Below are 12,899 nucleotides of genomic sequence, written 5' to 3'. Positions count from 1 at the left end.
AGACTGTGAACAGAAAGTCAGTACGTCTTCAGTGAAGAGGTCCAGGTTGATGTTCAGAGAAGAGAACTCTCTTCGGCAAAGCACAAAAAACCATTATAGCAAACAGAGGTTAAACTTCTTTTTTCCTTCTTCTTCCCTCTTCTCTCAGGGGTGCAAAGTGAATTTGCTGGAGAAGGGGTGTAGAGGCTGCAGGTTTGGTTTTTGTGTGCACGTATTTGTTTTCCATCCCTTTCCTGCTGCTAGTTCTGAGTCCTGCAGCACTGAGGGGTGTGTGGAGAATCAGTCTGCTTTCTTGTGATTGCTTTAAACAAGTTCAGGCTGCTCACACCATAAGATTATTGCAGGTGCCCTTCTCCTAAAACGTAAATGGGGAGAAATAGCTACAGATCTGATGTTTTCAGGCCTGCATTTTTGCTTTACAGGCTGTGATGGGGTTTTTCTTAATACAGTATGTGACTGAAACAATGTATTATTAAGCTGTAAAGTAATAGAGATCAGTTTGTACATTATGTTACCAAAAAGTCATGTTGCACTTCTTCCCTTCCCTTTCTCCTCCCCCTTGCTTGTAAACCATGAAATTTTGTGAAATGTTGGCAATTTAGTATTCCCACTTTCAATGTCTAAAGTGAAGTCTAAACCTGGGTAGTTTATGCTATAAATGTGCAGTACATTAAAAGAAAATCGTCAGTGGTTTTCACAGTTTTAATCTTAACAATTGTAGACCTCTACATTAGGAAGAAGTGATCATGACTAGAAAATACCTGTGATTTCATTAGCTGGTTGTGACAGGACCCTGGATGCCTTTTCTTTAAGTGTTTAACATTGATCAGGTGAATTGATCCCAAGTTTGCTTTTGGAACTTCATCCTTCAGTGTTTTAAGGAATGATGAAAGGAGTTTGTTCGCTTTTGTCAGCAAAAGTGAAAGACTCAGAGCCAGGTTTGATGAGGTACCCACCTAATGGGCTTCTGAATTCCTTATATTAATGAAGTAAGATAAGAGGTGGATTTGGGGAGGGAAGAGGAAGAGCTGTCTTTGAACCAAACACTTTCTATGATTAGATTCTCAAAAGCAGCCTTCTAATTTCTATTAAGCTATTGATTGTTTGCAAGGAAACTTGAAGGAAATGGGGTTTATTAATTTGACTGTGTATTAAGAAGAAGGCTGAAGACAGCTTTACTGTTGACTCTTCAGCAGTGTGGGGCCCCATCTTGAAAATGTGAGTGGTGACATGGAAAAACTGAGCCAGTGCACTTGTAGGTTCACTCAGTTTCTATCGGTTTTGGATGCTGATGGAGGGTTTCAGTACTACAGCAAGGGCTCTGTGGGTTGCATGTTCCATCACACCCTCATATCCATGAGTAGGAGTGTGTTTGGCTTTTAATTGTAAGTACAGATAATATCTGAATTATATAGTAAATAATCATAGAACCATTATTAGACTTAAAGCTCATGTAGTTCCAACCCCTGGCCATGGGCAGGGACACCTTCCACTTGATATAATAATAGTAAGAAAGATAACTAATAGTAAGTTGAGAGACAGTATTCAAAAGCTGTTGATACTTCTGGAGATCATCTGTTGCTCAGAAAGTCACCACTGAGGTTGTTTAAATTCCTGTGTGTTTAAATACGCTTGGAAGACACAGCTACACCATCACATTAGCAGTAAGAAGTCACATCCCTCAGAGTTGGAAAGTCACCAAAAGGGTAGCCTGGAATACACAAAAGACGTGGAGTTTAGAGGCTGTCCACTGGTGTCCTGCTCTCATTATCCTTGTCTTTGTCCAGAGCTTTAAATGAAAAGGTCACACCGATTTTAATTTCATTACTTTCCTCCTGCCATTCTGGATTATTAATGGCACCGGAGCGCATCCGGTTTCTTAGCATATCCAGTGCCTTAGGAATGAGGTTCTGTACGAGACCAGTGGTCACAGCAGTCGGCTGGGAAAGAAATATGAAAGAAAACTTCCTCATACTTCTCTCTCTCTTAACTAGGTTTGTAGGTATGTTAAAGCCAACCTAGCAGCGTGTTTTGCAGCGCTTCCGATTCATGAATACTTAACCCCTGACACTGCCTTTGTTCAGAAGAATGTCTTGCAACTTGTGCTGTGTAATGATTTTATACCTAAAAGAGCGTTCAGAATCATTTTTTACTGTGAGCTTATTTTTAGTAACCCAGCGTTTAATGAAAAGCAATAAACAACGTGAGGCTTTTGCAGCTCATTCCCTGCATAGGAAAGATCCCATTTTAATGTGGATTTTATGCCTTTTTCCTCCTCTACCATCTACTTTTTCCTTAACCAGTGACAAGAAGATTCGTAAGGCTACTTTCTCTTTAAGGACATACTGCTTACATAAATAGCCCTTTACACTGTCTCCTCGTTTTATAATACTAATTGTTTATCGGAAGATGGGAAATATTCCTTAGAAATGTGTTTTCCTGCTTGTGCATGCCTTGTTACTATTTCAATTATGCAGATTCTTGATGCTGTGGAAATTGGTGCCTGATGACGCCAAGGCAGCTGCACGTTGTTAGCATTGTAGGCTGTCAGATGATCATGTGGGATTCTTGCAGCATGCAACATTCAATAGGATTGAAAAAGGGCTTTTGATGCAAGGCATAGCTTTCAGAATATATTTGTGCCTTTTAGTTAGCTAATAGAAAATCATAATTTATTCTCTTTAAATTTAAAATGCTGCCTCATTTTTCTTCTGGTTGGTTTCATTTTGGCTTCACTAGAAGATGCATCTGGTACATCCACGATTGAGGAGTTTTTTAATGATACTGTCGTTCAGTTCACTTACTTTTTTTCCTTTTAGAGTCCTAGCTAGCCAACAGATTACATGATCACATGTTCATTCAGTCATTCATATAGAATACAAACCACCATGCATGATTTCTTCTTCTTTCTTTTTCCTCTCTGCCTTTTTTATTCCATTTAAGTTGCTTTGTCATGTTCTCTTTTATCATTCAGCTTAGTCTTTGTCTTCCCCTCGCTACTATTTGTTCTTTATTTTCCCATGCTTGGTTACTGCAATATTATTTGATTAACGGGCTGTGATGATGATGAACCTGCACACTGGAGGAGCAGCTACTACAGTGGTGATGAAGGGATGTAATAATGGTCGCTATCCTCGGAATTCTCTCTACAGTGACTGCATAATAGAAGAAAAGGCAGTGGTCCTGCAGAAAAAAGACAATGAAGGATTTGGATTTGTGCTCAGAGGGGCAAAAGGTATGTGCTTCTGTGTGTGTGTTTGTGTGTGTGTGATGTGCACTGGCATGAAGAAATTTATACATCTCGGAATATAAGCAGGAATTATTCTTGGTGCACTTGGTTGCTAGACAACAGGATTCTCTGTATGCTGTACTACTCAGACAGATTTTAGTGGCTTCTGTCTGAAGCAGTTTGCATTTTTACATAGGAGAAGCACTGTATAATCGTTCGGGGGGGGGAGAAAGTTTTGTCTGTATTTCTATTGTGTTGGTACATGTAATATTTTGTCCTTAATGTGTTCTGTTGTGCAGTTTACCTAACTATGGGAAACCTGCTTTCCTTATAAAACCTGCTTCTTTATTTCAAATGTCAGTCTATTTAAATAGGTCTGCGAGTAGAAATAGACAAGAGAGTGATGTTTTGTTTAAAATAGGTGTGGATCTTCTGCAAGGTGACATTGGTGCAGTTTTAGTATGAAAATATGATCTTTTTTTATATCTTCAGAAGCTGCACGTATGTTGCATGGCCTGTAGTGTGCTCATTTTAAAAGCTGTTCGTATGTTAAGCTGCATGTTACTTTTCTGTAGGTTAAATCCTATACTAATGGCATTCCTAAGAGTTAAAAAAAGCATTCTATTTAATGCTTTGCCTTTTAACTTTCAGTCCACTTTGCTCCTTTTGTATTTAAAAAACATATATATGATGGTATGTCCCATCTCTTGCTCCCCCTCATTTTACATGGGTTCTCCCTTGCCTTGCTTGAGCATGAGAATTATTCTACATCTTCATTCTTGGGACATCATTTTTGCTCTCCTCTGTTCCCCGACCCCTAAACCGTAGATTTTCAGTGTTGTAAGAGCTTCTCTGATTTTAGCTAAAGAAACATGTTGGGAGTTGTGTTAGGAAAGGCACCTTGCAGCTGTAACCCACTGGCAGGAGTTGTCTGTGCATTGAGCAGAGGTTACTCCCTCTGTGTAAGCCCAGCAATTTTGCCCAGATTTTCTCTGTAACAGTGAGGGCACCTCAGGTGAAAGACCCAAGGACTTTTCTGCTTGTATGTGTACGTGACAGAGAGAGGGAGAGCTGTTACACGGCCTGCTGTGCCTCCTTGCCTAAAAAGTGATTCCTTCTGTTATCTTCTTTGTAATATACCTCTCAATCTAGAAGAGAAAAATCAGTTTGGGCTTTTGCATCCCTTCCCACTCACCCCATCCCCCCTTCCCTCCCCACTTTGGCCAGATGCTCTCTTCTGGCTATGGTACCTCATTTATTTTCAGTTGGATGTCGCCAGATTTACAAGCATTTTGCTAGGCATACAAAGCTTACTTAAAGACTGAATTTCCTGGAATACTCAGAATCCAGCTCTCGCCTCATACAGCTTGGTTTGGTTTGTGTCAGTAAAGAAGCATGTCTTTTTCTCTCTGAATGGAAGACCTGTGGATTGCTGTTGCAGAGAGATTGCACTTTATTCCCAGCATCTTGATATGCTCTGAGGCAGAACCCTCTTACTTTGAGCACCCACCATTTTTTAAACTATAAATTTCAATGGCCAGTCATAGGCCTTTACTCAAGTGGTATTTACAAGCACTCCATAACTTTCTTATTTTAATGTGGTGTTTATTTTTAAAGCTGATACACCAATTGAAGAATTCACCCCAACTCCAGCCTTTCCTGCTTTGCAGTACTTGGAATCGGTGGATGAAGGGGGAGTAGCATGGCAAGCTGGCCTGAGAACTGGAGACTTTTTGATCGAGGTAGGAGATCCTGCAATTTGATTCTCAGTGTTCTGTTGGGGAAATAGTGATGTTTTCCCTTTGTTGGGAAAAAGTGGTGTGATGCTTCTGAAAAGCAAGTGCAGTGGAGTGACACCAGCAATGTACTTCACTTGATCTATGTTAAAATCTCGTGCAGCATTTAGGAAAGCATTTAGAAAAGAGCCATGTTCCGGTTGGCTGGGAATTTTCTATTTGGTCTTTCTGTTATTTGGGAACACACTATCGGAGACATTTGGGAGGTTTTATTCTTCTTTGCATGATAGATTTCAATATTTATTGTAGGCTACCAATTCTGTGGTCTTGCAGTCACTAAAACAGATGAGTTTTTATGCAACTGTTTCTGCAATCAGAAATATTAGGGGTCTAATGGTGGTTTGAAACCATGGAGAGTAAAGCAGATCACCTTGGCTTGAAATGAGGTATCTCCAACAGTGCACTATAAATACAGTCGTATAAAAAATAAGCAATGGATATCATTGCAATAGAAATTACATTATAAAAAGGATGTATTTAAATACTCTTTTCAGTCACACCACAAATGTCTTCACGTTTTAGATTCTGGAGGATTTTGGGTTGGTATTTTAGGATTTAGTGCAATAGTTGGTGCTCCTCTTTAGTGTTAGTGGGCAGTTTGCAACAAAGTCAGGATTTGGGATTTTCCTCCTCTTCCCTCCACAACCTTTTCATGACCAACAACGTGATGCTGTGATTCTGTGGAACTGTCTTTTTGAAAATAGGCATTTCAGGATGGATCAACCAAATCTTGTCTCTAAGAGCTTTTCATCTGATTTTAGTTTTTCTTCTTCAGGTGCATATGTGCTTTGTTAAAGTGTTTACTGGTGCCACAACATTTATTTCTGCAGAGCTGGCCTTTACATTTGGGAGAGGATGTAATCTGCAGCTTTTATTTGTTGTGTGCACTGAACTCCCATGGTGATTGAATTTAAATAGTTGCACAGCTTCTTCATATTGTGACAAGTGAAAGAACAGGCTTTGCAGACTTCTCATGTAAATGGAGGTGCATTTTTAGCTGGGTCTTCTAAGTACATTTTTCTTACTGTTTCTTGAGAGTAAGCATTTAGCAAACTGTTAAGCAATGGCTTACAAACCATGCTGCTATGGACTCTGTGCAGGGATGCTTTCAAACTACACTTATTGGTGTTAGGTGAGGGGTTTACACAATGCTTTATTTATAGAAGTTGATTTCTTGTTAGGCTTTTCATCAATAGGAAGTATGAATAGTCTGTACTGGCTGATTTTGCAGATGGATTTGATGGTGAATAATGTATAATTTAATGGAGAGGATTACAGGATGATAACTACGTGTATGGATTTTTTAAAGATCTCTAAAGGGATGCAAGGGGTCTGGGTAACTGATCTGGCACAAAGCTCTGCTGGTTTGCTGGCAAATGAAAGAAGAATTCTAATTAATTGTATAGACAATTTACTCCAAGCCTTATCTTAGAAGAGTAGTTAAACATGCCCATGCATTGCTGAATGGGGACATTAATCCATACTCTACACAGTCCAGTATATTTGTAATTAATTCTGAAAGAAGCAATTGTTGCATGCAAATCAAATCCATTTCTCTGTCATTTATGTCCATCAGACTTATTCTGTTCTGAATTTTGCAACTGAATTAAGAGGCTACGGTGACCCTGAGCAGTCACAACTTTGCTGTGGTTGTAGACTTGTTGGAGAAAGGCAGGGGTTTTCTGGTTTATGAGATACACGTGCAGTGCACAAGACTGGCTATTGAAAGCCATCTTAGAAGATACTTACTATGATGCAAAAGATACTAGTGCTCAAATAGAAATTAGTGATTCACCTGCACTTCTAGGAATGCCAAGCTACTTTATTTCTTGTGTTGAAACCAGGAGAGTTAAATGTACTACACATTGGAGTGAGTGGTTGTCACAACTGGTGGAGTTAGTCTTACTGTGAAATGATTTCTCCCATGACTCTGAAGTTTCTGCTGCTGTGTGTAAGTGCCACCTCAACCATTTGTAAGTAATAGAATGCATTTATCATAAATGTCACATGAATAATAAAAGAGTTAATGGGCAACTAAGATCCTAATTAGTCCCATTTATAACACTTGCAGCAAGCATCAGGCTTTAGGGAAGTGAGAAACCAGTTTGGCAGAGGGCAAAATGCAAGGGAGAGCAGATGTTTTGCTCTTGCTTGAGGAGGTTTGGTGGCTCAGGGGCATGGAGATACAGGGAATCTCACTGTGGAAAGGCAGGTTTGACCTGGAAGATAGATCCTTTCTTTTGGAAGGACTGATCATGAGGATAGCTGAAGAGAAAGCATCCTTTTTTATGTGTAATTATGGTCTCTGGATCTTCTGAAGGGGGTGAGACTTCACTATCAGCTACCGAGCGGACTGAAGTAGTTGAATGTTGAAGATGACACGTGTTGAACAGAACAAATAAAAGATCAATACAGAAAAGGAAGAAAAGTTGTCTTGCTTGAGCAGGTAAACAGAGTAGATGTGAGCTGGAACAGGGTGGGCATGGTATCGTTTGCCTGAGTTTTTATCAAGCTTGCAGTGATTTGTCCAACCCCTACAGTTAATTTTAACATGAGATTTCGAAGATTAAAGTTAAACTTGCCCCTGGAAATCGCATTCGCAGACTCTTCATTGACATTTCTGACAATACATGTTTTTATTCCTTGCTTCAAACCCAGTCATATTTGTTGTGGTAAGAATTCCAGTGTGTGTCATGGCTTTTCTGGATAGAACACAGGAAAACTGTATGGAAGTGCATGAGCAGTTTGAGAGGTGAACCAGAGACAGCTGTTGTTGAATGTGGGGTTTCACAAGCAATTCAGTGGTTGCTAATTCATGTGATTTTCTTCACTTTGATAAACAATGAGAAATGAAATACGACTTGGTTGTTATATCTCGAGAGATTGTATAGCTTAACCTTAGGTTCTATTTTTCACTGTTTTAGTTGATGTTTACTTGAATCTTGGTATTTGCCCAATTACAAAGGCAGATAAAAGTAAAGCAACACATTAGAGCAAGGACTACCCAACCTGAAACTTTCAGTTTCCAGTAGAAGGGGGTTTTGAAATCTATAACTCTCACTAATGTAACACCAGTTCTGAAGCCATTGGAGGTGGCTGGTAATTTGTCAGAGTGATGGGATATCTATAGTACCGTGTTTGAGTTGGAAACTGCTTAGTCAGAACAAATCGAACCATACACTGATTTGATTTGTTACTTGAGGTATTTGCAAGAAAGAAATGTAGGAGCTCTGACTCTGAATCTCTTATTTATGAAGAATCTTTATGTGCCTAACCCGTTGTCACCTTTGTTTAGATGTAGTAGTTGAACTAATAGAAGCATAAATAGAGGAACCACTAAGTACTGCTGTTCAGGAGTGCTGCCTTAAAACAGGATGTAAAGTATTCGCTAAGTTGGGGTTGTGTTTTCTATTGACATTTCCTTTGATGACCTATTCCAGTATAACCATCTTTGAACAAAGAGATCCATTAAAGTGGAACAGGTTTTTTAACTCAGAACAGTCTTTAGTTTGGTTTAGTATAGTAGGATATAGACTTATAAATTATAACCCCGTGGATTATTAACTTATTATTGTTATACTCATGAGTGTGTTGTATGATGTGGTACAGGGGAGTTTTCATCTGCCACAGGGCATATCTCATAACAAACAATAATGTTATAATATCAATACTTAGAGAGTGAAACAAATTCTGCAATATTTTACCAGAATAATGCATTTTGCTCTAAATGAGGCATTGCAGTTTGCATTATTGCGCCATAAAATCACTTATTTTTCCAGATAAATGGAAATGTTATTGTTTTCGGAACAGCATAGCTGCTTATTTACATGTCAGTTGGAATGTAAGCTAGATAAAACCAGTGTATTACCCGTTAATAAAAAAACCAAGGCACAATTCAAGGTTTGATTTGAGGCTCAAACCCAGAGGTAGTAATAGAAGAAACCTCATCATTTTGGTGCAGAACAGTTCAGTTGGTGCTTGTACTAGAACATGCAAAGTGGTCTGCAGAATAGCTGCCTGTATTTCTTTATCCTCCAAAGCTTGTAGAATTTACTACATCAAACATGCCTTTAAGTAGTGATAGGTGGAAAACAGACATCACTTTATTACAGCATTGTTTTATCATTGTGTTACCACTGTCCTCTGGCTGTATGTAGGAAGTAGCAATAAGCATTTAGGGAGACATCTAGAATAACTGGTACGGGGATTTTTAAACAAATCCACACATGCACACAGAGGTAACTTCAGGTTCATATTTAGCAATAGATTAGATTTTTATAGTTTTATTCCAGTAAATAACTTTCTACAAACTTTAAAACTGATTTGCAAAGCAAGTTCTTAACTTTATTGCTGTAACTTCGACTATAGTCATTAGGAGTATTTTCGGCAAGCACAGCAATGTTACTTCTTACATTTGTATTCAATGGCTGGATGAATTAGTGGCTTTACAAGGCCATCTGTTACTGATTTAAATCCTTTCAAGAAAAGAGAAAACTTCCCATCCTCAATTTTCATTAATTACCCTGAAACTGGGTTTTCTCTTATTTCTACTGTGAGGTTCGCTAGCTTCTGCCACCACATATAAATCTAAATCATGTTTCTCTCAGGCAGCTACACAGGGACCAGGACATTTTTTCTCTCTTGCAAATGAACTGAGGCTTTGTTAGTGTCTTTGTACTAACATGGATTATCACATTTGGTGCCAATTTGGCTCCTGCCCATGCGCTGAGCTTCCCCTTTCGCATGTCCAGCAGAACGGCTGGGCTCAGTGCAGCACACTCTGAGCTGAGCTGTTCCTAGACAGCATTGAGTTTAGGCTTTGGCTCAACTGAACCAACAATACTCGTGCCTGTTTTAATGATGAGAGATTCACCAAAACTGCCACAGTAGTGCAGTGTTTCAGCATGTGTATATATTTACTATGTACTGAAAGGTTGTGTGTGTATGTAAGTATCTGGTTATTGGAAGGGTAGTAAGTCTCCCACTGACCTGCAAGGCTGAAGTACAGCAGCTCTTGCACACCTACACTGGGCACTAGTATTTTTCAATCTATTTAATAGACACCTAGTTTGATTCAACCAGCCATTAGAGGGAAAAGATGATTGCTGTTTACCACTTAGTCATCATCCTCTTGGTGGCATCTATAAATGATGCCTGTTGAGCACAAGGGTACCCCTGACTTCTTAAAATGAGAGTTGTCAAAGCCCAAAGGAAACTTTCTTCCTGTTTTGGTTTTTAAGTTCTTTTGCTTAGGTGTAGCTACAGATGTATTAGAGAAATGGGACTTCTGGTGGGACAGTCTTCTTCTGGAAGTGGGGCACTCTGGCGTATCTGCACAGTCTCTGACCGAAGGGATTAACTTCTCACTTGATGGAGAAGTATTTTGCTTTCTTTCCACTTAAGCTCAGTGAGGGTTTGGGTATGGGTTTTTTTTTTTCCTCTTGATTTCTGTTTTTAGTGGATGATGGCAGCTGAATGAAATTATTGTGCCTTCAAACTGCTTTGGATCTGCACAAAAGCACTGTAGGAAAATGACAACTATTTTGGATTGTTCTTTTTATCTGCTTAAATGCAGGCTCCGAGCTGTAGGAAGTGATGGGATTCCAAATGTGCTCTGTGTGATCATAAAAAAGATGGACCAATCTTGTTTAGTTCTAAAAATACATTAATAAGACTGTTACCTCTCGGCATAGATGGAAATGGGCAGACAAAAAAGAACTTGGTTCTTACAAGAGCTTGGTTATTCTCACCTAAGCAAATAATATGCTTTAAAATAAGACTGAAAAGCAGACAAAAATGAGGTCACTTTGCCGTTGTCAAACACAAAACCAGGCTGTGAGCAAAATGGGAAGTGTTTGCCTTTAGTCTTGATTCAATGTGAGGTGTACACAGGGCTTGTATTCCCAAGGTGCAGGAGAAAATGGTTATTTATCTGATTTCCCAGAACTGTAACAAGTACCTGTTTGATACTGAGCACTGATTTACATGCTCCTTTGAGAGGAGGGTAGGGAAGGAATTTGATGGTGATGGCAGCAGTCAGAGTTAGCTCTGTGTCCATGCAGTTCTCCATTATGTTTTATGGCATTCTGACCTAACTACCACAGTGGTTTTGCAAGCATTTCTGCGCTGAGGGATCCTGCCTAAGCCCATGGGACTGTGTGTGGAGTGTGGAGCTGTCCATAGGGACCTGTTTGACTTCTTGTGAATATGAAAACCAGTATTTCCTACTACATAAATATGTATTTATACACGTAAATGACATCCTACTACAAAATCCTCTAAAACCCAGCAAATTTGCTTGAGGATAAGCTGCTTATTATGAACAGCCAGTTCTTGGCCACCTAGAAGCCATCCAGTGGCATCCAGCCATCTTGGCTATCCAGCGTTTCATGTAGAGCCATGGATAGTCTTCACTCTTGCAGAAGTCTGTCTGTCCTCTGTTCAAATGATACAAGATAATACAACTCTTCCATTTCTAGCTGTTAGGCATTGAGATTGGGTATTAAGACGACTAACACCATATAAGTAAATGCTGGTTTTAAGGTATAGTTTGAAGATTTCCAGAAGACATTATATTAAAATTAATTTCTCTGAAGCCTGTTAGCTTTTTTTAGTCTCTTGATACTATGGAAACCTGCTTGCTGGAATGGAGCTATATGAAAAGCTGTACTTGTGCCTGGTATTTTGGGGGAGAAAACACAGTTTCTTTTAATTGCGGGATGTTGCTACAAACCTGCAAAATTACAGGTGAAGGGAAACAGAAGAGTTGTTAGAAATGGTGCAGAGTTAACTGCCAGATTCCTGTTGTGGAGTGCTGCAGCAGAACTAATCTAATACCTGGAATTCTTCTTTTTCCTTTTTTGGGGGAGGTGTAAGCAGCTTACAAGCAGGAGGAATACTATAATAGGGAGTTGCATATGTGTGTACATAGGTTTTTAATGTCTTTATCACCAGTTTTCTTTTTATGATTCTGAGACTGTCAATCAGTTTGTGTGATGCTGAAAAGCTGAACTCACCTTCTGGTTGTGCTTTATGAACCACAGTCTTGTCCACAGGTTAAAAGGAAAGTTGCTTGACAACTGGTGATCACCTTCCCTTCCGTTCATACCCCTTCCTCCTCCACACCCAAACTTTCTTGGGTTTTGCATAGCTTAATTTGTCATCAAACACTATGCAAACACATCTTTGGTATCATCTCCAAATGTGAAAAGGCAAATGAAAGCTTTACAACCAGACATGTATTCCATTCATTTAGTTCTCTTGGTAGGTTTTAACCCATAGTGTGGAATGGGATTCCTAAAGTGGTTTAGATGTTTCAGAGGCGTTAGATAAATCACTTCATGGGGTTTACAGGACAGGCTCCCCACTGCTTTGTATGGGTGCTAGAACTGCAGAAGCACTCCTGATGTAGGGAAATTCGGAACTTCCAACTCTTAAGCTCTAGCTGAAGCTCTGCATTTCTTGAATTCTTACTTCTTCTGCATTCAATTTCTAGTATGTGTCCCCTATAGGAGAGTGGCTGTGGGTTCAGATTTGATCTGATTACTGAATAAAGCAGAAGGCTTCCTTCCCTATTCTTTTTCTTATCCTGCTATGACTGTAGATGCAAGGAAAAATCACAGACTTCTAACTTACCCCTAATTCGGGTCCTTACACAATTAGGGTATGCACAAACAGTACAGGGGTCCATAACAGAAAATAGAGGTGATCATAAACAGGACACACAAGGCAACATGGTTTGACAAATGATCTAGTGAAAAGCTTGCTGAATTTAATAGATGAGAACATTCAGTGTTGGAGGTATCACAGCAAACAGGTGCTCATCCCACTCAGATGCTGCTGTGCTCCTCCAAAGTTACTGTTCAGCTTATGCA

The 12,899-nt window shown here is 39.4% G+C and overlaps 1 protein-coding gene across 2 annotated transcripts in view; it reads left to right on the top strand.

Moving 5' to 3' along the window:
• SHANK2 (SH3 and multiple ankyrin repeat domains 2) overlaps window positions 1-12,899 on the top strand; it is a gene marked incomplete at both ends in the record, with an annotated part of 306,577 nt that overhangs the window by 163,720 nt on the left and 129,958 nt on the right. For both annotated transcript variants that reach the window (XM_080618796.1, XM_080618797.1), the window contains 2 exons: window positions 3,153-3,235; window positions 4,847-4,971. In XM_080618796.1, the coding sequence (XP_080474922.1) occupies window positions 3,153-3,235; window positions 4,847-4,971 (208 nt within the window). The remainder of the gene's footprint in view (window positions 1-3,152; window positions 3,236-4,846; window positions 4,972-12,899) is intronic.

Source organism: Psittacula echo (genome assembly GCF_963264785.1).
Source record: "Psittacula echo genome assembly, chromosome: 5".
Taxonomy (NCBI): Eukaryota; Metazoa; Chordata; class Aves; order Psittaciformes; family Psittacidae; genus Psittacula; species Psittacula echo.
The sequence above is the reverse complement of the archived record's forward strand: the minus strand, read 5'-3'. Positions and strand labels throughout refer to the sequence as shown.